This window comes from Schistocerca gregaria, chromosome 2, assembly GCF_023897955.1.
Source record: "Schistocerca gregaria isolate iqSchGreg1 chromosome 2, iqSchGreg1.2, whole genome shotgun sequence".
NCBI lineage: Eukaryota > Metazoa > Arthropoda > Insecta > Orthoptera > Acrididae > Schistocerca > Schistocerca gregaria.
Window position 1 is genome coordinate 419550837 of NC_064921.1, and position 26964 is coordinate 419577800.

At 42.6% G+C, this 26964-nt stretch overlaps 1 protein-coding gene and 1 non-coding gene across 2 annotated transcripts in view; both read left to right on the forward strand.

Moving 5' to 3' along the window:
- LOC126323769 (MAP7 domain-containing protein 1-like) overlaps window positions 1-26964 on the forward strand; it is a 58618-nt gene that overhangs the window by 25527 nt on the left and 6127 nt on the right. Inside the window, exons 5-6 of the mRNA XM_049994771.1 lie at window positions 15091-15292; window positions 26736-26818. Coding sequence (XP_049850728.1) covers window positions 15091-15292; window positions 26736-26818 — 285 coding nt within the window. The remainder of the gene's footprint in view (window positions 1-15090; window positions 15293-26735; window positions 26819-26964) is intronic.
- Window positions 14614-14688, forward strand: Trnas-cga (transfer RNA serine (anticodon CGA)). The gene has a single exon. It is a non-coding gene; the product is annotated as a tRNA-Ser (tRNA).

Here is a 26964-nt window from a genome sequence, read left to right on the forward strand (position 1 = left end):
CTTTCAACTTGAGTTTCTATATTGGGAATAGCGCGACGTCGCAAGGTGCCAAATCTGCCAAGTACAGTGGGTGGGGTACAACCGCCATCTTGTTTTTTTGCCAAAAAGGACCTGGTGAGCAAGGACGTATGACAGGGCGCATTGTCGTGATGCAGCAGCCAGATTCCTTGACGCCAAAATTCAGGCCATTGTTGCCCCACGTTTTCACGGAGCCGTCGCAAAACGTCTTAGCAGTGCGCAGAATTCACTGTTTGGTTGGGTGGGACGAATTCTTTGTGCACAGTTCCCTTGGTACCATGAAAATGATGATCATGCGCTTCACTTTGCCCTGCACCCGTCTGGCATTTTGGTTGTTGGAGTGCCCGGCCTCTTCCACTGGGACAATTGTTGCTTTGTCTTTGGCAGTCGTAGTTGACGGAAACCAAGGATATTGCTACGTCAGCTATAATGCCTCCTGCAGTTGTGGTCGGGTTGACTTAAATGGTTACAGGATTGCATTGTAAAAACGTGAAACCATCACTTAACTTTCCCCAGTACAAGCAAACCTCCACTGGAAATTTCATGATGGCTTCCACCTTGTTAAAAGATTTCTGTAGTCTCCCATTCTGATATTTGAGCTGAGACTACTCGGGAGAAGCTACTAGACAAAACGAGGATGCTTTTTATTGAATGATAGGAGCTAAGGCACTGCATGAAATTAGAAAATCAAAAGGTATAAACTAAAATGATGTTCCCAAATATTTTAGGTAAAAGTAAAATGCAATGACCAAAAGTTTAATATATATTGAGTGAGGATCATAGTATTATTTATAATGGATGCATTAAAAGTAGAACAAGATTAGGCATAATAATGAATAGAGAAACTAACAATAGAGTAAAAGGTGATCTTGTTACCCGGTACCACCTTTTTACGACCAATACTTTTACTCAATTTTACATGGCTGTGAGTAGTGCATCATTGCTTGTAGACATGCTGGAAAGGCCACGTTGATATACCACCATTTTGTATATCATAACAAGCACAGACCACAGTTCTAAATATTTGATCTCTGGAGGAGGTCGAGTAGATGCTACAACTTACAATAAATGTTAGATCAGTTTCAGTAAAATACTTGAACCCTAGGAGTACAAACATATTTTCCATAATGTGCATTGCAAGGGAGCTAATTTACGCCCATCCTAAAAAAAAAATAAAAAATCGTTACTTGTTGCTGACTTATATTAGCAACATGCATTTTAAAGAAGTGCTGGTGTGTAAATAGAGTCTAGAACCAGAAAACATCTTTTTCCAAGCTCTTAGCAATATCAATGAATTTTTAATAACGTGTATTACCAAGCTGAAGGTATTTTATGACTACGGCAAAAAAAATTTTGAAGAGGGAAATTTCGTTCATTTTGTTGACTTTTACTTGAAAGTATTGAATAACATTCATTGTGGGAAGTAACATCTGCTACTTTAGTGTTAAACTTTTGGGTTCAGTTTAACTGAAAATTTTAAACATTTACAGAATCTGGTTAAAGAATTCATTAAAAACATTAAATATTTTTTTTCCAAAATTTTAAAAGTAACTGACTGGATTACAATATTTTCAAAATATTGCGTGGGTTAATACAGAATAGTTCATGTTGCTAGACATCCATGTCAATATGGAGGATGATACACATTTGATACAATTGCTAAACACCCTGATAATCTGTTCCTTACTTCAATAATAATGCTGCACTGTAGCAATTACTTTTAGTCTTGTACAGACTTACAGTCAAATATCAGTTAACTTTAACTACGAACTTTGGTACACTGATCTGAGTAGTTAGTTACACAAGCTCGCTCCTGCATCTGAACTGCGATGAGGTTGCTATCAGAATGGGCTATCAGAGTGGGCTGTCAAAGAATGGAGGGAGCGGTGATGCGCTATGACGTAAGTAGAGTTCCAACAGCAACGGCGTAGGAACCTTTTGAGGGCATGTCCTCGTCAACATGTCTCATACGTGGCTACGGGTGGCAGCCACCATCTTTAGTTCAGGGTTCCGTCGTGGTATACCAACTTTACCGCGGAACCTCACTCTTCAGACGACACTACACAACAAATTGGACAACTTCATTCAAGGTGTGGTCATGGGCATGTCCAGCGAGAGGTCCTTTGCACCATTTTGTCACTTCTCCATGTCGACCGATCTTATTGCGTTGCTTCCATACAACCGGCTGGAATGTACGCACCACTACAGTGACATAACCTATACCAAAGCCGCTGAAACTTTGCACTTGACGTATGCGTTTCAGATTGGCAGCTTAACAGGTTAACAAGTGTAGAACGAGAAACGCGAGGCACTAGGCTTGGGACCTGAACCAATCCGGTGCCGGTCGTGACGTCATACCCCCAATTTGCCGGCTTTGTTCGGTGTGAACGTAAACGACGTACATTTCTTATCGTTTCTACAGAGTGCTTGCGTTGGACTGTGCTTTGCTCCAATGTGGTTTAGAAAATTCTGATATTCGAAAAAACTTCGTTCGCCTAATGACAATCCTTTGCGTCAAGGCGTGCCACTGGGAAGCGAGACACTGAAGTTACTACAGAGCACTCGTGAGTTTTGCGTGCAAGAGAAAGAATACTTAAGCATTCATGGACAACCATCAGTTCCTGTGCAGAAGCTGAGAGATGCAGACATGTGCCTTAACGATTCGGAGCCGTCTGGATCAGCTAAGAAGAAAAAGCAGCCTCAGGCCTGTCACCGTCTTTCAGACTGGTGCAACTCGCAGGCGTATTTATGCTTACTGTAGCAGGAACGAGCATCATACAGTAGCAAAGTTACTAGTGTCATTAAAAGAAACTGGACTTTCCAGGGGTGGGGAAACGTCACTAAAACTGTGCTGAAAAGTACGGATTTCCGTTAGAAAGCGCTAGACGAACGCCAAGTCCTGTTACAAACGGTGCATATTGAAAAGCTCAAAGGATATTCTTCATGAAAAAATTTGTGGGCAAGGACATTCATTCGATATGTATTTGTGGTGACGACCGTGAAGACGGATTTGGCGGTAAATTCCGACTACAGTGACGATGGGGAACTACATGGAACTGCGCCATAGTCTCAATAAAATGGTGAGTGGAGAGCAACAAATATCTGTTATTTATTGCATCATTGTCATTATAAGACGTACAGCGAGAGTTTACAATCTCGGTAATTACTTGTTTTGTAAACTCTTTTCCGCATTGTTTTCAAGATATTGGTGACCATCAAATGCTTATTTTCTGTATTTCTTTGTCCATTATCGAAAGTGCGTCCTTCATTATGATTATATATACATTAAAATTTTACAGAGGGCCATATACGAGGTGTGTTTTTTAAAGTAAGGTCCGTTCTGTTGCAGACACTAGTAGTTCGCGCGCATACCGCAACGAGCGCGTGCGTCGTGTACCGGCATGCCTCAGGAACAATTGTACTCAGCTTCAGCTCTGTAGCTAACCTGTACGGTTCTGTTCTGTGCTTTCAAAATGTTTAAGACTATCAACACGGCCGCCGCGTGTGAGGTTCGCTCAGTGATACGGTTTTTGTCAGCAAGGAACCTATCTGCTGCAGAAATTCATCGACAGGTTTGCAAAGTGTACGGTGATGCTGCTAAGATTGAAAGCAAAGTGAGTAAGTGGGTACGAGGGTTCAAAGATGGCCATGACAACGTCCATGATGAGGACCGCTCCGGTCGCCCTTCTTTGATTACAGACGAATTAGTGGCTTCAGGTGAAGCGAGGATTCGTGAGAACAGGCGCTTCACAAGCTCTACAAACGAATTTCCTTGCGTGTCGAGAATAGTCCTTTACAACATTGTTTCTGAACACCTAAAGTTTAGGAAACTGTGTTCCCGTTGGGCCCCGAAACACCTAACATAGGACCACAAAAACCAAAGATTTGAGTGTGCGATAAAGTTCTTGACTCGTTATCACGAAGATGGTGACAGCTTCTTGAGTCAGATCGGAACTGGAGACAAAACATGGGTTTCCCATACCACGCCAGAATAGAAGCAACAGAGCATGGAATGGAGACACATACGCTCCCTTTAAAGCTGAAGGCCAAACAGACTATCCCATTGTAAAATCGTGGCGTCGGTGCTTTCGGATAGGCATGGTGTTTCGTTGGTCGACTTCATGCAACGAGGAATCACTATCAATGCAGAAGCATACTGTCAAACCTTGAGAAAGCTACGCAGAGTGATTAAAAACAAAAGACGCGGCATACTTACTAAGGGAATTGACCTTCTCAATGACAATGAAAGACCTCACACTGCAGGTCAGACCCGCGATTTATTGGACAGTTTTGGCTTGGAAATTTAGACCACCCACCCTACGGTCTTGATCCTGCGCCGAGCGATTATCATCTGTTCCTCCACATCAAACAACACCACAGTGGCACCCGTTACAATGATGACGACGACGTGAGAATGGCAGTGAACCCTTGGTTATCAGAGCAGGAGGCAAGGTTTTATGAAGAGGGTATTTTAAAATTGGTTGTGAGGTATGATACGTGTTTGAACATGTTTGAACAAACTTGGCAACTATGTCGAAAAATAGAGTGAAGTAAGTACTTTCTGATAATAAATTTCCTTTTTTGAAATAAAATTTCGTTGTGTACTCATGTTCGAACGGACCTTACTTAAAAAGAAACACGCCTCGTACATTGTTATGTAGTTATTTATTAGCTACCATTGAGGTAGCAAGTCAAAACGTATTCTTATTTTTACTGTTATTGCTTAGTAGCTTACATTTACGAGATAGAACAGAAAACCCGTATCGTGTAGAAGCTACTGTTGCAGTGTAGCCAAGCTAACTTGATGTAATGCTAACAGCCAAGTGCAATGTTTTGCCGGTGCTGGGTATACTTCAGCAGTGGAGTGTCAGATGACCCGGACAATTCTACACCATCTACAGCACCCCAAAGCGACCTGTTTGGCCTTGAAGGGAGTACCTAATATTTAATCTGGCGAGCTCAGTTTTAATGAAATGGCAACTAAGATTAAAGAAGAGAAAGTAGCCCGAAATGTTGCAACTGACTCAATCTGAAGAAACTAAGAACTCAGATTACCTTGGAAGTACACATGGCAAAAGAAACATACACATTTCATGAAGCTATTGGTGCTTAAAACCGACGGAATAGTTTTAAAACAGGCGTAGTCAATGCTCCAGAAAAAATATTAGCATTATAAAATGCAGACAAGTTGCAGTCATGAACGACAGAAAATACCGAAATTATAAAGAAATGACGAAAATGTAAAAAATATTGAACGTAGCAGCAACAATACGTATCACTTAAACATCAAATTGTCTGCTAATTTTGAAGAGCTGAAGAATGGATGGAAAAAATATGTCTTGAGATAACTCAGCAGGAAGATTGAAGGGAAACTGATTTGGATTAAGAGAGAAACAGAATGAGATTTTCACTCTGCAGCAGAGTGTGCGCTGATATAAAACATCCTGGCAGATTAAAACTGTGTGACGGACCGAGACTAGAACTCTGGACCTTTGCCTTTTGCGGGCAAGTGCTCTATCAACTGAGCTACCCAAGCACCACTCACGCACCGTCCTCACAGCTGTACTTCTGCAGTACCTCGTCTCCTACCTTCCAAACTTTACAGAAGCTCTCCTGCGAACCTTGCAGAAGTAGCACTCCTGAAAGAAAGGATATTGCGGAGACATGGCTTAGCCACAGCCTAGGGATGTTTCCAGAATGAGATTTTCACTCTGCAGCGGAGTGCCCTAGGCTGTGGCTAAGCCATGTCTCCGCAATATCCTTTCTTTCAGGAGTGCTAGTTCTGCAAGGTTCACAGGACAGCTTCTGTAAAGATTGGAAGTTAGGAGACGAGGTACTGGCAGAAATGAAGCTGTGAGGACGGGGCGTGAGTCGTGATTGGGTAGCTCAGCTGGTAGAGCACTTACCTGCGAAAGGCAAAGGTTCCGAGTTCGAGTCTCGGACCTTCACATAGTTTTAATCTGCCAGGAAGTTTCATATCAGCCCACACTCCACCGCAGAGTGAAAATCTCATTCTGGAAACATCCCCTAACCTGTGTCTAAGCCATGTCTTCGAAATATCCTTTCTTTCAGGAGTGCTAGTTCTGCAAGGTTCGCAGGAAAGCTTCTGTAAAGTCTGGAAGTTAGGAGACGAGGTACTGGCAGAAGTGAAGCTGTGAGGACGCGGCATGAGTCGTGATTGGGTAGCTCAGTTGGTAGAGCACTTACCCGCGAAAGGCAAAGGTCCCGAGTTCGAGTCTCGGTCCGGCACACAGTTTTAATCTGCCAGGAAGTTTCAAAAGAGAAACAGTTTTCATTTTGGAGAAGCAGGAGTACTTGAGAAAAATTTTAGCGCTACAGTTAACAGAAGGCAGACGTAGGAACAACTAAGAAATGGACCCTACACCCTGTCCAAATACTCCCCGGAAGGGCCAACGGTACTGAATGACCGCCATACCAACCTGAGACAATAGGCGTCATGAATGCGACTTTGGGGACCATGTGGTCAGACACTGCCCTCCCGGCCGTCGTCAGGTTTCTTAACCGGAGCCGCCACTTCTCAATCAAGTAGCTCCTCAATTGGCCTCATAAGGGCCGACTGCACTCCGCTTGCCAACAGCTCACGACAGACACGGACGGTCACCCATCAAGTACTAGACTATCCCGACAGAGGTTAACTTCCGTGATCTGAAGGGAACATGTGCCACCACTGCGGCAAGGCCGTTGGCAGATCTGCAGAAGGCTTTTGATAATTTGGACTGCAATAAAATTTCATCCATCGCAGACTATGTTCTGTTAATGGTGCATCAGTCATCGCCTTTGCTTCACCTCGCTATGCTTTTCGACTGTCAGGCATCATCATAAGGTTGAAGGCATCTTTTAGATGGCTGTTTCTATTGGCAAGTATTGACGATTTCTTGCAGAGCGTATGAGGTTGCCAAGATATTAGCTTGCGACTTATACTGATTATTAACTGAATTAGCCAAAGCGCTAGAGATGTGACGTAGTAGATAGTTAAGAGCTTTAAAAGGTACTTACAGTTCAGTAGAAACATGTGTACTGCGCTCTTATGCAGAAAATCGCGTATGTTTCTCACTGTGTATGACTGCGGCTGCATTCAAACGTAGTTATATTTTTCGCCAGGGGTGTTAAGGCCAAAGGAAAATGAACTAGAATACGTAAGTATATTTTCTTTTTTCTTGTGGCACAGAAACAATCAGGATTTTGTGTATACTTTTAACAATAGTAAAAGCTGATTGAACTATTTCTGAATGTCACACAATTTCATTATTTTACAAAATTTGTGTAATGGACTTATACAGTAGAACACACAGCACCCATGTCTATATTTCTATTGGCACAACGGCTGTTTCACGAAAAGTTACAGTGTGGATGCAAAACCAACGCCCGAAATCCTACGGAAATGAGAAATCTGCAAGTAGGGGTTTAACGGGCGGGGGTCGTTGCGATGTGGTGAGTGGAAAGTTATGAATGGGTCTGACGGAAAGAGTGTCCAGATTGCCAAGGGGAACACTGGGATGGTGGGTCAGCGTGTTCGATGAGAGGGCTGGCTGCTCTCTGTAATAAAAAAAGCCGAGTGATGAATTCAACAGAGAACTTGGAGGTGAGTCATGTGACGTCCACCCAGACCAAATTCCGAGAACAAAGACAAACAAAATGGAAAAAAAGTGAGTTAAGGCAAACATTCTAGAGAAGCGGAGCATCCACAAATTTTCAACTCTCGCCATTGCATTGCCGCAATGCCCTGTGCGGCTAGTAGTCATTATTAGCTTCCTTTCTATTTCCCATCTACTTTCCTTTCCATTCGGTTCACCCCAAAATATTTATGCTTTGTTCCTCTTCATTCTGTATCCTCATTGTTGAGGCACAGTAAGAGGAGTGACTGACCGTAACAGACGAGAAGCTGCAGTAGGTGAATCGTTAAGACAACTGTAGAATCGTTCTTGTAGCCACTGCAACGAGGGAAAATGCTCTTAACACTCCTCACTGCCCTGTAATACATGGATGTCTTACGAGTAGATCCACCAGTGTGTGGTGTTGCGGCTTATGAAGTTCAGTATTTCCCATATTGCTGGAATTAAACTTGTTTGCTAATGAGTTAGGAGTCTGTATTAAGGATATAAGCTTTCTATGTAATGTACCTGTATGTGAAATACTGAACATTCTTTTTTCAAAAACTTTCTCCTCGTGTAACATGTGCTTATTAAACTGCTGAGCAAATCGGAGTACTGGTTGGCCCCAGTGTTGCGCAAGTGAACAGTGTCGTGAAACAAAACTTAATCTTAATGAAATACTAAATTTGAAATAACGAAAATGAATCTAATTAAATACCAAAAGAAGCTAAATACGTCCTCAGTGAAAACTGACACTCAGTGTTGAAGCATCGAAAATTACGTAGCATGAAATGCAATATCTGATTCGAAATATTTACACAATAAAATGCTACTCAACGCGTTAAAAAAATATCTGTCTCAGATAACCTACACTGTTGACTGTAAATTAATCTGCGTACTTAGAACAACACCTGGAAGTTCTGACTACCTAATGCTTACTCACAAGAATGCAAAGTGAGATCTGCCCTGAAATAAAAGTAATATACCACATGGTCAGCATACCGTTTTGTATCTGGTGTACTGGCGTTCTCGAAAGCAGTTTGAAATTAGCAAATGCAGCAGCTAAAGACAAATAGTCTACTCTAAAGTTTTCCTTGCTTGTCAGAAATAATCTGTGGCTGTGTGTGGAGTAAGGCGCTCTCCACACATGAAAAATATTTTAACTTTACGAAGAGGATGGAAGAGGGTTTTACTTTAAAGAAAAAGTTTTCTGAAAAATTAAACTCTGATTATTGTCAGCGTTCTTTCGTTATAAAAATTGCAGACGTTTCAACCAAATGCGTAATTTGTGAGATAATGGAAAGAACAGGATCACATTAATATAAATTATGAATATTATTAATTATGTAAAAGACAAAAAGAACAGCTGACGCCAGACAAAAAATTTAAATACCTAAGCTCTTTCATGCAAAGTGATGGAGGACTGGAGGCCGAAATACAGCTCCGGATAAATAGTGGATGGATGAACTGGAGTAAACTGAGCGGAGTACTGTGTGATACGAAGGCTAGCTGCAGAATGAAATGAAAGCTTTACAAGTCTATGGTGATGCCTGCGATGCTGATAGTGAAGAAACGTGGCCAATTACCAAACCCCAAGAGGAAAAGATGGAAGTGGCAGAAATGAGAATGTTAAGGTGGATGAATGGGGTGACACGAAAGGATAGACTACGGAATGAGTATATCAGCGGAACAGGGAAAGTGGGGCCCATAGGGAAGAAGATCCAAGAAAGTGGGCTAAGATGGTATGGACATGTGCAGAGAAGAGGGGAGTACTACGTGGGGAGAAACGTTGAGGACCTAGAAATCGAAGGAGAAGAAAGGTAGCAGAGGACCTACAGGAGAAAGGATGGCACAGAGAAGCATTGGATAGGCATTTATGGAAGAGAAGGATCCAGCAAAGCAACGCCGACCCCACATGACGTGGGAATAGGCTGAAATGATGATGGTGATGAAAAGACGAAGATTTCCTTCGATTGATAGTTCTGACAAACAAACATTTCAATCTTGCACTTGCATATGTTACCTTTAAAAAGGCCTCCTTAATGCTTATTGTTGTGGTTGGCAGGAGAGCCAACACCGTGTTACTAGAGGAGACCGAAAGGCACGCGTTTTAGCTCACGCAGGCTGGCGTGAGGTCTGTAACAGGACAAGGAAATTAGAATTTAGAAAAACGGACGTAGCTGGTGGAATACTTAACTTTAAGCCATTAATGACGAACGTCGGTTTTGACGGTACATAGTAACTGATAATGGCGCCTTGCTAGGTCGTAGCAAATAACGTAGCTGAAGGCTATGCTAACTATCGTATCGGCAATTGAGAGCGTATTTTGTCAGTGAACCATCGCTAGCAAAGTCGGTTGTACAACTGGGGCGAGTGCTAGGAAGTCTCTCTAGACCTGCCGTGTGGCGGGGTTCGGTCTGTAATCACTGATAGTGGCGACACGCGGGTCCGACGTCTACTACCGGACCGCGGCCGATTTAAAGGCTACCACCTAGCAAGTGTGATGTCTGGCGGTGACACCACACTTATCCATCAATATGATCAATAAAATATCTTTAGAAATAAGTTTTCATCTCCATTATAAAGTATTCCAGATAATTACTTCCCAGGTTCGCAAATATCATTTATCCTGCTTTAAAACTCAATAGCCCGCTACTGTTCCTCTAATAACAATGCCCCAACGTCGCTCACACTGACTGGCGACCAAGCGCGGCGCGCTTATGCATTTGTGTCCGGGTACAGTAAAGGTGAATTATTTACAGTGGCAGAAAACCTATGAAAATCTTACAAGTGAAGCAATAACTGTTCAGCGTGGCTTTCGAACTAGGTATGGTGTGGATCCTGCTACAGCACAGAGCGTTAGACGATGGCATGAAAAACTGCGAGAAACAGGTTGTTTGTGTAAAGGCAAATCACGGGGCCTTCCCCGATTTTCTGACACAGGCGTCGAACGCATCCGCTATAGTTTCACAAGGAGTCCGCAGAAATCCGTTCGCCGTGCAGCTCGACAGCTCAACATGCTCTCGATGTCCGTCTGCCGTGGGTTGCGTCGACGTTTACACATGAAAAATGGTTCAAATGGCTCTAAGCACTATGGGACTTAACATGTGAGGTCATACGTCCCCTAGAACTTAGAACTAGTTAAACCTAACTAACCTAAGGACATCACACGCATCCATGTCCGAGGCAGGATTCGAACCTGCGAGCCAGCCGCTGAGGCCGAGCAGTTCTAGGCGCTTCAGTCTGGAACCGCGCGATCGCTACGGTCGCAGGTTCGAATCCTGCCTCGGGCATGGATGTGTGTGATGTCCTTAGGTTAGTTAGGTTTGAGTAGTTCTAAGTTCTAGGGGACCGATGACCTCAGATGTTAAGTCCCATAGTGCTCAGGGCCAGCTGAACCTTTTTTTTTTTTTTTTTAGAACCTGCGACAGTAGCAGCAGCGCGGTTCCGGACTGAAGCCCCTAGAACCGCTCGGCCACAGCGGCCGGCTTTACACATGAAACCACGGAAAATTCAGCTACTGCAAGGTCTTCGTGAAGGTGACAAACAGCAATGTGTGGAGTTCTGTAGTTTCGTTCTTGGCAAGCTGGTGGATGACGTATTTCTTCCGCGCTTAGTGTTTAGTGACGAGGCGACATTCCATTTAAATAGAAACTGTTTTTCAAAATACTGGTTCAACCGAAGTCCTGCCTTGTACTCTGGAGCATCTACCTGATTTTACATTTCATAGTTTTCAAACACTAAAAGAACATCTTTTATGAACTCTCTATCATTTTTATACACCATATTTTCAAGATTCTGCTTTATCAAACCTAAATCCATAGATTTCTTAATTATGGTGTGATAATCAGGAACCTCTGTTTTGCTGACTGACAAACTGAATGGCCATGCTTCTTTATGATTTATCATGTTCTTTATTAACTTGGCCAATACAGGATAATTGAGCGGCAGGTCTGGATTAGGGGAATGTCTGCCACTCCGACGCGAGCGTAATATGTCTTCACTGTGTGTGCTGTCTTCATCTCTAAGAACTCTCAGTTCCTTTCCACTTTTGCACAACGAACAGTTCCACTTGCCTCTTGGTGGGTACTTCAAAGGTGGACTGCAACAGTCTAAATGATACACATGAGCTCATGTGCTACATGGAATTAACTCCTCACCATCTTCCCCACACTCGTTGCAAACTTCATCATGCACCAAATCACAGGGTTCTTCTTTTTTGCTTGGCTCATCCTCATCTGAGAGATCTGAGAAAAGGCGTCGTGATTTCTTTACGTGAACCTTTGTTGGCGGTTTGCAGGGTGGGCAAAACCAATCACCTTTTGGGACACATTCAAGTTTTGGTTTCAGACAATATAAGTGGTAGCCTTCGTTGCATCCGTCACAAAGCAACAGGTTTTCTGCATCTCGTCTTCGTCTGCATACACGGCACACAGCATTCAGAAGTGATTTTGACCACTGAATACTATTTTCTAAGGCCAACAGATGAATATACAGCTGTGAGAAACTGGACGATGCCATCAAGGACACTTCCCATCGATCTGTTAGAGATGAGTTTTCACTGTTGGCTTCCTCAACCAGTGGTTTCTGAAGATATCTCCTTTCCACGCAATGAGCGAGCTGCAAAATGTGAGAATATGGGGTACGGAACAACCACATGAAGTTGTACAACAAGAGAACAACTCTCTGAAATTTAATGTGTTTTGTGCAGTTTCACGGGAAAAGGTGTATGGTGCATTTTTATTTGCCGAGAACACTGTTACAGGAAGCGCATATCTCGATATGCTTGAGAACTTTCTTCCCACAGTTGGAGACTGATTCGAACGACTTCATTTAGCAACAGGGTGGGGCATCGCCACTCTGCCGTCTGCAAGTGCGGGAGTTTTTCAATCAAAGGATTACTGAGCGATGGATCGGTCGCACTGGACCAGATTATTCAGCCTTACTTAACTGGCCTCCAAGGTCACCGGATCTGACTGTATATTGTTATTTCTTGTGGGTGTTTATAAAAGAGTCTCTTTATGTGCTCTGTTACCATCAACAATGAATGAACTGGGACAACGCATAATAGCAGCTGTGCAAGCTGTCAGGACATGCTCGCTGCAGTGTGAGAACAATCTGAATACCGCATTGACATGTGCCGTGCATCTTATCATCATCATCATCATCATCATCAACAACATCAGTGTTCTGCCTAAAGGCAGGTTTTCACATGGTAGTTCTCCAGGCTGTCCGGTCTTCCGCCATCCCCTTCAGGTCTGCATAATTTCCTCTTCCCTTTATGTCATCTATCATTTTGTATCTCCTTCTTCCTCTCAGTCTTCTCCCACAAACCAATCCTTCCACAGCATCTACTAGCAAGCACTCTCTTCTCAATGAATATCCCAACAAGTTCTTTCTCCTTTCTCTTACAACCTTCAGCAGACATCTTCCCTCACCAACCCTTTCCAATACTCTTTCATTACTCACTCTTTCCATCCAGCTTATTCTCTCCGTTCTCCTCCTCATCCACATCTCAAATGCTTCTAACTTTTTTTCATCCTCTCGTCTCAGTGTCCATGTTTCTGCCCCATATAGTGTCACACTCCAGACAAAACAACCTTGTCTAACACCTCGTCCAATGCTGCTTCCTTCTGCTATTTCATTTCCAATCCTTATCCTTACTTTCTGGTGTAAATATAGATTCTGTATGAATCGTCTATCTCTCCAATCTACTCCTTTCCTCTTCAAGATATCCATCAGCTTGTTCCACTGAACTCTGTCAAAAGCCTTTTCTAAATCTATAAAAACAGCAAAGATTTCACTAACCTTTTCCATATATCTTTCCCCTATAGTTTTTAGCAGGCCAATAGCATCTCTTGTTCCTTTTCCTCTTCTAAATCCCAACTGCTCCTCTGCAATCCCTCTGTCCAGCTTGCCGTATAATCTACTATTCAACACTCTCAGCAAGAGTTTAACTGCATGAGAAATTAGACTGATGGTCCTGTGCTCTTCACATTTTTTAGTGTGCATCTCAACGGGGGCATATTGGAAACATATGAAAAAGTATGAAAAAAAAAATTTTCGAGTCTTCCTTACATCAAAAACCAAAATTCATTAAATATATGAAACTTCCTGGCAGATTAAAACTGTGCGCCCGACCGAGACTCGAACTCGGGACCTTTGCCTTTCGCGGTCAAGTGCTCTACCAACTGAGCTACCGAAGCACGACTTTCACCTGGCACTCACAGCTTTACTTCTGCCAGTACCTCGTCTCCTACCTTCCAAACTTTACAGAAGCTCTCCTGCGAAACTTGCAGAACTAGCACTCCTGAAAGAAAGGATATTGCGGAGACATGGCTTAGCCACAGCCTGGGGGATGTTTCCAGAATGAGATTTTCACTCTGCAGCGGAGTGTGCGCTGATATGAAACTTCCTGGCAGATTAAAACTGTGCGCCCGACCGAGACTCGAACTCGGGACCTTTGCCTTTCGCGGGCAAGTGCTCTACCAACTGAGCTACAGAAGCACGAATCTAATTCTGGAAACATCCCCCAGGCTGTGGCTAAGCCATGTCTCCGGAATATCCTTTCTTTCAGGAGTGCTAGTTCTGCAAGTTTCGCAGGAGAGCTTCTGTAAAGTTTGGAAGGTAGGAGACGAGGTACTGGCAGAAGTAAAGCTGTGAGTACCGGCCGTGAGTCGTGCTTCGGTAGTTCAGTTGGTAGAGCACTTGCCCACGAAAGGCAAAGGTCCCGAGTTCGAGTCTCGGTCGGGCGCACAGTTTTAACCTGCCAGGAAGTTTCATATCAGCGCACACTCCGCTGCAGAGTGAAAATTTCATTCTGGAAACATCCCCCAGGCTGTGGCTAAGTCATGTCTCCGCAATATCCTTTCTTTCAGGAGTGCTAGTTCTGCAAGTTTAGCAGGAGAGCTTCTGTAAAGCTTGGAAGTTAGGAGACGAGGTACTGGCAGAAGTAAAGCTGTGAGTGCCACACGTGAGTCGTGCTTCGGTAGCTCAGTTGGTAGAGCACTTGCCTGCGAAAGGCAAAGGTCCCGAGTTCGAGTCTCGGTCGGGCGCACAGTTTTAATCTGCCAGGAAGTTTCATATCAGCGCACACTCCGCTGCAGAGTGAAAATCTCATTCTGGCATTAGATATATGTTTATAAGTCTTTGAAACGCAGACGTGCCAAATCGGATGACTGTTTTTGATACACACTGTATATTCGCCATTCTAAACCCAGTTGTTATTTTTAGCATATTTTTCTTCATCTTCCTGTCCCTCTATCTTTCCTTTTTTCAAGCATTTATATATTCTTCTTGTTAATGCTGTACTGAACGGTTATTGCGTTTAAGTTCCGAAATCTATATCATTGTATTGTTGTACTTAATTTTCAGAGTAATTATTTGCTATGTTGTTGGAGTGGTGATGTTAAAGAGGGCATTATCACGTGCACAGTACTAAATGACGGCCACTCGCCAGGTCTGAGGTGTGCCGCCTGGAGCAGGACGTTCTGGGCCTGCGCGACTTGCTGTCTCGGCGCGAGGAGAGCTGGCGCCGCGCCAAGGCGCGTGAGCTGGAGGCGCGCAAGAAGATCGCCTCTCTCAGCACCGAGCTGGCCACGGTGCGGCAGCTGGCGCAGATGCGCCGCAACCAGTCCGACGAGCTGGCGCACCGCCTGCAGGTAGCGTCGTCTGTTCACTTCAGGTTCACGACTGGCCCGGTGGGGAGGCCATTTACACGGAGATGACAAAAGTCATGGGATAGCAATACGACTATACAGACGACAGTAGTATCGCTTACAAAGGGTATAAAAGGGCGGTGCATTTGGCGAAGCATTTCTACTGAGGTACTTCACGTGGAAAGGTTTTCAACGTGATTATAGTCGCACGAGACGGGAATTAACAGACTTTGAACGCGTAATGGTAATTCGAGCTAGACGCATCGGACATTCTATTCTTAAAATCGTTAGGGAACAATAGTCCGAGATCCACAGTGTCAAGAGAGTGCCGAGAATACCAAATTTCAGCCATCAGTTCTCACAATGGACAACGCAGTGGCCGACGACCTTCAGTTAACGACCGAGAGAAGCGGCGTTTGCGTAGCTGTCAGTGCTAACAAACAAGGAACACTGCTTGAAATAACCGCAGAAATCAATGTAGGACGCACGGCGAACGTATCCGTTTCTCAGTGCGGCGAAATTTTGCGTTAATGTGTACGGCAGCGAACGACCGACGCAAATGCTCTTGCTAACAGCACCACATATCCTGCAGCGCCTCTCATGGCCTCGTGACCACAACTGTTTCATCCTAGACGACTGGAAAACCGTGGCCTGATCAGATGAGGTCCATATCTGAGCTGGTAAGAGCTGATGGTAGGATTCGAGCTATTTGGAGACGATTTGCAGACATTCATGGACTTCATGTTCCCAAACACCGATGGAATTTTTGTGTATGGTTATGCGCTATGTCACTGGGTCACAGTTGATCGCGACTGGTTTAAAGAACATTCTGGACATTTCGAGCAAGTGGTTTGGCCACCCAGATCCCCTGACATGAATCCCAACAAACATTTATAGGACAAAATCGAGATGTCAGTCCGTGCACTAAATTTTGCATCGGCAACACTTTCGCAGTTATCGGCGACTGTAGAGGCAGCATGTTTCAGTTTTTCTACAGGGGACTTCCAACGACTTGTTCTATCCATGCCACGTTTAGCTGTTGTACTACGCCGGGAAAAAGAAGGTCCGACACGTTATTAGGAGGTATCCAATGACTTTTGTCACCTCAGTGGATAGTTCACATCAGTTAGACTGCTTGCACTTCAGGCGTCTTAAACGAAAAGTATCACAAAGGTGACAGAATGAATGGCTGGGGACAAGAATAATTATTTTTGATGCTCCACATGGTTTAATATTAGGTCTACTTTTGTTTCTTCTAGAGGAAAATTGTCTTCTACATTATAAACGGACGGCAAAAAAGGTAATCCTTTAGATAAAAATATTTCAATCGTTCTCAATGCAGCTACAAAACAAGTGACATTACACAAAATTTGTTTAAAAGATTGTTGATTTATTTTCTTTAATATATCATTGTCGGCACCACACGACACAATACCATTTACCAAAATTAATATGCTACACATAATTTTGAAATTTTGCTCTGTATAACCTAATGCGAATTTTAGCAAATTTTAGACGCTGAACACGGTTCAGGCAAGTTTGCACTTGATATCATTTAAGTTAAGGATAAAAACCTATCAATAAAGGAACCATACTGAGCTTACTTTCATTCAGTGGTAAACTATTCAGCAGCCTTTTCAGTAGTTGTAGGGGCAACAGTAGGATGATTGACTGATCTGGCACTGTAAAACTAACCAAAACGACCTTGCTGTGCTTGTACTGCGAACGGCTGAAAGCAAGGGGAAACTACAGCCATATTTTTTCCGAGGGCATGTATCTTTATTGTATGATTAAATGATGATGGCGTCCTATGGGTAAAATATTCCGGAGGTAAAATAGTCCCCCATTCGGATCTCCGGGCGGGGACTACTCAAGAGGACGTCGTTATCAGGAGAAAGAAAACTGGCGTTCTACAGATCGTAGCGTGGAATGTCAGATCCCTTAATCGGGCAGGTAGGTTAGAAAATTTAAAAAGGGAAATGGATAGGTTAAAGTTAGATATAGTGGGAATTGGTGAAGTTCAGTGGCACGAGAAACAAGACATTTGCTCAGGTAAATACATGGTTGTAAATACAAAATCAAATAGGGGTAATGCAGGAGTGGTTTAATAATGAATAAAAAATAGGAATGCGGCTAAGATACTACAAACAGCATAGTGAACCCATTATTGTGGCCAAGATAGACACGAAGCCCACGCCTGCTACAGTAGTACAAGTTTATATGCCAACTAGTTCAGCAAATGATGAAGAAATTGATGAAATGTATGATGAGATAAAGGAAATTATGCAGGTAGCGAAGGGAGACGAAAATTTAATAGGCATGGGTGACTGTAATTCGATAGTAGGAAAAGGAAGAGAAGGAAACGTAGTAGGTGATTATGGATTTGGGCTAGAAATCAAAGAGGAAGCAGCCTGGTAGAATTTTGCACAGAGCATCACATAATCATAGCTAACACTTGGTTCAAGAATCATGAAAGAAGGTTGTATACATGGAAGAACCATGGAGATACCAAAAGATTTCAGATAGATTATATAATGGTAAGACAGAGATTTAGGAACCAGGTTTTAAACTGTAAAACATTTCCAGGAGCAGATGTGGACTCTGACCACAATCTATTGGTTATAAACTGTAGATTAAAACTGAAGAAACAGCAACAAAAAAAAGTGGGAATTTAAGGAGATGGGACCTGGATAAACTGAAAGAACCAGAGGTTGTAAATAGTTTCAGGGAGAGCATTGGGGAACAACTGACAGGAATGGGGGAAAGAAATACAGTTGAAGAAGAATGGGTAGCTTTGAGGAATAAAACAGTGAAGGCAGCAGAGGATCAAGTAGGTAAAAAGACGAGGGCTAGTAGAAATCCTTGGGTAACAGAAGAGATACTGAATTTAATTGATGAAAGGAGAAGATACAAAAATGCAGTAAGTGAAGCAGGCAAAAAGGAATACAAACATCTCAAAAATGAGATCGACAGGAAGTGCAAAATGGCTAAGCAGGGATGTCTAGAGGACAAATGTAAGGATGTAGAGGCTTATCTAACGAGGAGTAAGATAGATACTGCCTACAGGAAAATTAAAGAGACCTTTGGAGAAAAGAGAACCACTTACATGAATATCAAGATCTCAAATTGAAAGCAGAAAGGTGGAAGGAGTATATAGGGGGTCTATCCAGGGGCGATGTTCTTGAGGACGATATTATGGAAATGGAAGAGGAGGTAGAAGAAGATGAAATGGGAGATATGATACTGCATGAAGAGTTTGGCAGAGCACTGAGAGACCTAAGTCGAAACAAAGCCCCGGGAGTAGACAACATTCCATTTGAACTACTGACAGCCTTGGGAGAGCCAGTTCTGACAAAACTCTACCATCAGGTGAGCAAGATGTATGAGACAGACGATATTCCCTCAGACTTCAAGAAGAATACAATAATTCCAATTCTAAGGAAAGCAGGTGTTGACAGATGTGAAAATACCGAACTATCTGTTTAATAAGTCACGGCTGCTAAATGCCAACGCGAATTCTTTACAGACGAATGGAAAAACTGGTAGAAGCCGACCTCAGGGAAGATCAGTTGGAATTCCGTAGAAATGTTGGAACACGTAAGGCAATACTGACACTAAATTAAGGGAAGGCAAACCTACGTTTCTAGCATTTGAAGACTTAGGGAACGCTTTTGACAATGTTGACTGGAATACTCTCTTTCAAATTCTGAAGGTGGCAGGGGTAAAATAGAGGGAGCGAAAGGCTATTTACAATTTGTACAGAAACCAGATGGCAATTACAAGAGTCGAGGGACATGAAAGGGTAGCAGTGGTTGGGAAAGGAGTGAGACAGGGTTGTAGCCTCTCCCCGATGCTATTCAATCTGTATATTGAGCAAGCAGTAAAGGAAACAAAAGAAAAGTTCGGAGTAGGTATTAAAATCCATGGAGAAGAAATAAAAACTTTGAGGTTCGCAGATGACATTGTAATTCTGTCAGAGGGAGCAAAGGACTTGGAAGAGCAGTTGAACGGAATGGACAGTGTCTTGAAAGGAGGGTATAAGATGAACATCAATAAAAGCAAAACGATGATGATGGAATGTAGTCGATTTTAGTCGGGTCATGCTGAGGGAATTAGATTAGGAAATGAGACACTTAAAGTAGTAAAGAAGTTATGCTATTTGGGGATCAAAATAACTGATGATGGTCGAAGTAGAGAGTATATAAAATGTAGACTGGCAATGGCAAAGAAAGCGTTTCATAAGAAGAGAAATTTGTTAACATCGAGTATAGATTTAAGTGTCAGGAAGTCGTTTCTGAAAGTATTTGTACGGAGCGTAGCCATGTATGGAAGTGAAACATGGACGATAACTAGTTGGACAAGAAGAGAATAGAAGCTTTCGAAATGTGGTGCTACAGAAGAATGCTGAAGATAGATGGGTAGATCACATAACGAATGAGGAGGTATTGAATAGAATTGGGGAGAAGAGGAGTTTGTGGCATAACTTGACTAGAAGAAGGGATCGGTTGGTAGGACATATTCTGAGGCATCAAGGGATCACCAATTTAGTACTGGAGGGCAGCGTGGAGGGTAAAATCGTAGAGGGAGACCAAGAGATGAATATACTAATTAGATTCAGAAGGATGTAGGCTGCAGTAGGTACTGGGAGATGAAGAAGCTTGCAGAGGATAGAGTAGCATGGAGAGCTGCATCAAACCAGTCTCAGGACTGAAGAGCACAACAACAACAACGACATATATTTTCCATTAAATTGTTTTTGAATTTTCAGACAGGATAATGATGTCCGTATTACAAAACTACAAGTATTGGGTTGCTTCGTATGCTTGTAGTTGTTTTTGCTTTTAATATTTGTGTTCTGGCTGCTCATCCTCAATTGGCTCATGAACAACATCGACCATTCCCGTCCTATATCGTTGCTGGTGACGAGAAATCTTATGTGTATTCTAACATAAGCAAAAAAAAAGGAGTGGTTAACCCCAAACAAAACTCCAACTCCTAGTAAGAAGACCTGCGCCCATCCTCAAAAGACTAGGTGGAACAGCGACAGTGTGGTGTACTACGAATTGCTTCCCGAGGTGTAACCATCACTGCTGACACTTATTATCAACAACTGAGATGTCCTGCAGATGCAGTCCAAGAACGACGGCCAGGAGGACCGCGTGAAGTGATGCTACTCCAAGATAACGCCCGCTCGCGTTCTGCTAGTCTGACAAAAAACACTATATAGGATTTGGGTTGCGAAGTCATTGCGCACCCACCTCATTCACCCGATCTTGCGACCTCAGACTTTAACCATTTCCGCTCTCTGTCGAACAGCCTTTAAGGAACTTTCTTTTCGGGTGAAAATGCACTCCGAACATGGTTTGACAAGTTATTCGCCTTAAAACCCAGTCATTTAAACAGTCGCGGACTCGAAAAGCTACTCCAGCGCTGGCAAACTGTCGTAAATAGTGAGGGAGAATGTATTACTGATGACTAAAATCTCTGCTATGTGTATTTGTTGTGTTTATTAAACTTATGGAAAAACGCCACTAATTTATGCGCCAACCCAATAATAACTTAAATTCTTCTTCTTTAAAAGTGACTGTAGCCTAAAAAGAAGAGAATAATGATGCCACCAAAATGTTTGGTCACTTACCAACTACATAAAATTCCAGGTAGATAAATAATCAAGTTCGAGAGCATGTTAAATGTATCCTTCTAGACAACTTTTACGTCAAGGAAGAATTTTCGTTTAAAAAGTTGATGCTTTTTGTACTGCAAAATAGTTATGTACTTATGTTATTAAACCATTTTTGTATTGCTATGTAATCTTCTCACAAGCAAATGGTCAGTGTGCAACCATTTTCGTATTGACTCATTCTACACCGTGACGCATGTAACCTGGGGAGTGTTGTCACAGCTCTGTGGCCGCCTGTAGCCGCTTTCTCTTCACAGTTGAAACCTGGCAACAGCGTGCGGTGTCAGAGATCTTATTACGCTGTCTCGACTTTAGGTGAAAACCAGGCTCTTACACATGTCTCACCTCAGGTACATGCTAAGCAAATCTTTAGTAAACTTTCTCACACTTGCAAATACCAGGTACACTGATTCTGTTCTAGGGGGTGAGTAGGAAACTGGTGACCTTAGAAGTTTAGTATCCTTAAACATGTAATCAACAGCAACAATGAGCCAAATGAAACTCAATCACCAAACAAGCTAACTACTCGTAAGTAACACCTGTAACACAACGATCATATCTTTGTTTTCCCTTCGCACAGCATCTCTGAGTCCTTAGTATATCTCTGATTGCTCTGCTCTTTGATTGCTCTATTATGGCCCACCTTACAGACTTCTAATTAGGAAAATTATTAATGTATGCTTTACTTATTTACTCTTGACATTAGTCAACAGTACTACTAGAGACAACAGCTACCGTACCTAGTATCATGACATTGATGTAACGATAGTGGAACAAAATCTAAACTTTCAGACGGCGATAGAAATTGAGGTGACTACAGAACTTAATACGCATCTGGAGTATACAACGTGGAATGAGAACAGGTAGACCCATAATTATCAAATCTCATGTAAACAAGGAAAAGAAGGAAGATGGATTTAACGCCCTGTAGACTCATCGAAACAAGTTGAAAGCTAAGAAGATACTTCACTGGTCCAAGGAGCATCAAATAGTCTGCTGTTGCACTGTTTACCTTCGCATGCTCTCAAATGGAAAACACCGTGAGAAACAAACAACTCAGTGTGAAGCCTGATGGACCTTCTTCATTGGTTTGAGCGGTCCTTTCATGGTCTCCAGTGGATGTTTCATCACAATGAAATACAAGGTAACTGAAGGGCGTGCCGGTGACCATGTTTATTCCATGCTGTAATCAACATTCCCAACAGAGAGTTGTATCATTCAAGATGATAATACCCCACTGACATGGCTGGAAAGTCGAAGATTTATTTGTTGAGCAAGATTACCTCGTTTCGGTGTGCCGCAATCAATAAACATCGATGTAATCGAGCTGTTCTGACCAGTACTGGGCCAACAAAACAAAGATTCGTAACTTTCCCGCAGCATCCTTTAAGCAAATAGAATAGGTTAGTTATGACATTCAGTCGGCCGCTGTGGTCGAGCGATTCTAGGTACTTCAGTCCGGAACCACGCTGCTGCTACGGTCGCAGGTTCGAATCCTGCCTCGGGTATGGATGTGTATCTACATCTACATCTACATGCCTACTCTGCAATTCACATTTAAGTGCTTGGCAGGGAGTTCATCGAACTACAATCATACTATCTCTCTACTATTCCACTCCCTAACAGCGCGCGGGAAAAACGAACACCTAAACCTTTCTGTTCTAGCTCTGATTTCTCTTATTTTATTTTGATGATCATTCCTACCTATGCAGGTTGGGCTCAACAAAATATTTTCGCATTCGGAAGAGAAAGTTGGTGACTGAAATTTCGTAAATAGATCTCGCCTCGACGAAAAACGTCTTTGCTTTAATGACTTCCATCCCAACTCGCGTATCACATCTGCCACACTCTCTCCCCCTATTACGTGATAATACAAAACGAACTGCCCTTTTTTGCACCCTTTCGATGTCCTCTGTCAATCCCACCTGGTTAGGATCCCACACCGCGCAGCAATATTCTAATAGAGGACGAACGAGTGTTGTGTAAGCTGTCTCTTTAGTGGACTTGTTGCATCTTCTAAGTGTCCTGCCAATGAAACGCAACCTTTGGCTCGCCTTCCCCACAATATTATCTATGTGGCCTTTCCAACTGAAGTTGTTCGTAATTTTAACACCCAGGTACTTAGTTGAATTGACAGCCTTGAGAATTGTACTATTTATCGAGTAATCGAATTCCAACGGATTTCTGTTGGAACTCACGTGGACCACCTCACACTTTTCGTTATTTAGCGTCAACTGCCACCTGCCACACCATACAGCAATCTTTTCTAAATCGCTTTGCAACTGATACTGGTCTTCGGATGACCTTACTATACGGTAAATTACAGCATCATCTGCAAATAACCTAAGAGAACTGCTCACATTGTCACCCAGGTCATTTATATAGATCAGGATGTCCTTAGGTTAGTTAGGTTTAAGTAGTTCAAAGTCTAGAGGAATGTTGCCCTCTGATGTTAAGTCCCATAGTGCTTAGAGCCATTGTGACATTCATCTGTATTCAGGAAATTTCCATGAGGTTACGGGATGTATTCAACGTCAGAACGTGTCCACACATCGTACCAGATTGCAATGCTCCAATCGTCCCACAATATCGGACGGGATAACTGACTCCCCAAAAAGAATTCGTAGATGTTTTGGACAGGGAAAGACATTAAATTGTTTGGTAACCACATTCAGACTTAATAACGCGAACTTGGTAAAAATGTAGCCACGGTAGGTGATTGCTGGCAGCGGTGATAATGGGAAGGTACAGTCACAATAAGACCGGGCTCCAGACGGCCAGTGCAGTGGTTATCACACTGGACTCGCATTCGGGAGGACGACGGTTCAATCCCGCGTCCGGCCATCCTGATTTAGGGTTTCCGTTCAAAATGGTTCAAATGGCTCTGAGCATACCGCTGTTGTAGCCCAAAGTACTATACAGAGCGTCGATGTGTTGTCTTGACCTGCTCAATCACCATATCTGAATCCAATCGAGCACGTATTGGACACCATGGGACGACAGCTCTAGCATTATCCACAACCAGGCATTAACTGTCCGTGTATTCACCGTCCAAGTACAACAGGCACGGAATTCCATCCCACACACTGACATGCAGCGCCCGTACAACAATAAATGCGCGTTTGCATGCTTGCATTCAGCATTCTGGCGGTTACACCGGTTATTAATATGCCAGCATTTCACATTTGCAATGGCTTGTCTCGCGCTTATATTAACCTGTGGTCTTTCAATGTTAATCACTTAATAGTTACCTAGAAAAATTTATTCCTAAAGTTTCATTACCCAACATTAATTATTTTTTGGTGTTGCGATTTTGTTACGTCGATGTGTTACTTCTTTTCGTGTTTCATTCGTCTGAAATTAACTTTATCACCATTGTCTTGATGTTCCACAGTGCACATTTTTTTTCCAGTGCACTGTGATACAAACTTTGGAACGTCGTGTAAGAATGAAATCAGACATCGATAACCTCTCCCATGAGCCAGCCATTTGCTCAAGTCTTCACGAACAACGGCTACGACAATCATCAAATAAACGAAGATATCTAAAGTAAGAATCACAATAAGACCATCGACGAGGAGCAGCCACAGACGTTTGCATTTCTACCGTTCTGTCGTCCAATGTTGCGTAAGATAAGCCACCCGCTGAAAATCTGGCAATTACTGAGACCAGTTCGAGATGTGGCAGGTCTCAGACATCTGGGGTTTACAAATTACCCTGCGAGTGTGAACAGCCTTACATCGTAAAAACTGTGCGCACTGTAGAATAAAGCGGAAAGTAGTAAGAGAAGTTTTATCTCTCACGCTACCCCGATAAATCTGCTTCAGCGGACATTGCTCTGAAAACGGCCACTGGATCAAATTTAGCGACTAAAGTTTTCAGGGACGTTGTAACTGAGGAAGCCATTAAAATAAAAATCACTGACAAAGCTCTTAATAGGCACAGCGGCCTACACCTCACCCCGGCGTGGTATCCGGCGATCGCAAGGTTGAAGCGGGCGCATCCAAAGCGCAGTCACCGGCTAAGGAATACTTGGTCGAAAGCTCATGGCATTATAAATATTTGAGGCAGTTGGAAGCCAGAGAAAATTTATTTATGTAGCTGCAAAGAAATTCAACATTGCTAAAATCGAGAGAGACGATCGTATTATGAAACTGCTGCATCATGAAACTGTTGCATCGTCAAGACGAAGCTGAGTCACAAATATGCTGGGACGAATCTGTAATGTTGCCTACAGTTTCCTTAACTCTACTGTTCTCTCAGTCAAATAAGAGCTTCTATGCAGCGATGAAACGTGAGTAATTCGAGAACGTAAAGTCGATAATTTACCTGTACGAAGGCAGATATACGCGGATATGTTTTCAGGAAACGTAGTCTCTGTCTTTATTCATTCATCATTGAAAAACGCAGTGGTTCAATAATCTGGCAAGTACAAAAATGGTTCAAATGGCTCTGAGCACTATGGGCCTCAACTTCTGGGGTCATCAGTCCTCTAGCACTTAGAACTACTTAAACCTAACTAACCTAAGGACATCACACACATCCATGCCCGAGGCAGGATTCGAACCTGTGACCGTAGCGGTCTCGCGGTTCCAGACTGCAGCGCCTAGAACCGCAGGGCCACTTCGGCCGGCTGGTAAGTATATAAGTTTGTTCATATGACTTACATGTTTAACATGTACATTTAATTATGTTATAAGATCAGACGATGACACGTAGATCTGTCGACACCGGTTATAGTAATAAAAATAATCACTAGCGATCTTGGCAAACTTGAGTCTTCAAGAATAATTTTGCTGTGCCTCAGCCTCTGAATTGTTTATTCTGGAAAAATCTATCGCTTCATTTACAGCGGTATTGACATCATGATTAAATTTATGTCTTACTATCAGTAACTACTAATCACTTTCACTTAATACCGAAAACACTAATATTTGAAAGAAAGCCCCTGGGTACCCAGTAAAGAGCTCTGCATCGTATACTCGCTTGGCGAGATAACTGTGTTCAGACGATGGGATATTTAGTTAATACCCAATCATCTAAAAACATTTTTCCACCCATCACGAAGGCATGTAATCCAAAATTACCACATCAGTTAAGGAAAATTTGCCTACTGATTACCCTTATTGTCAAGTGGGATGCTATTAGCTGAGGAATCACAACACAAGTATCTAGGGCATGATTCAATAAAAATTCCCAAATACCCTTGTAAGCAACTGACTACTCCTGATACTTCTGTCGCTGCTACTGCCGCTGCTGTCTCGAAATGTGGAAGGAAATCGGATCAGCTCAGGTAAATGAAGACCAGGACGCATACAATACAGAATTTTGAAATGCTCTTAACTTCTTAAAACAATGTCTGTTATCACTTCTACATTACTCCAATGATAATCCCCAGAAATGCAGTTCTTCTCAGTGAAACACATCAGCTTATATTCAAATATATATATATGATTTGAAAAAGAAAACATACAAAAGAACAAAAACCACTAAGTTTCGTTTAACGTGTACTTGTCTTTCATTTATGTGCAGTATATGACTTGTGATGTGATTGACTGTCAACTACACCACAATTTAAAAATTTATTCAAGTTTCATGTTGCACACCGAGACGTAAAATGTGAGAGAAAGAACTGCTGTTACTGGTTAATATCTGGTGAACTGAAAAACAAACTAAGTGATGAAGGGAAAAGCTTTTTCGTATTTTTCACATAAATGTTAGAATCGTATGATTCTTTCGCTCATAAAAACCAATTTCCTTGTGCAGGAGGCCCTGTTGGAGCTCAAGAAACACAAAGTGGAGAACGACAAACTTCGAAACAATGTTGTGCGACTACGAAATCGTGAAAGGTAAGTTGCTGAATATGAGTTGCACAGGTAATACCTTCCTCTCTGATATCCTTGCATAATTGCAGTTCCTCTTTATGAGACATTTTCCAGTTTTACGTCGTTTTTTGTTACTTGGCCATTCTTGAATTGTGTTTCTAGTCACTTTT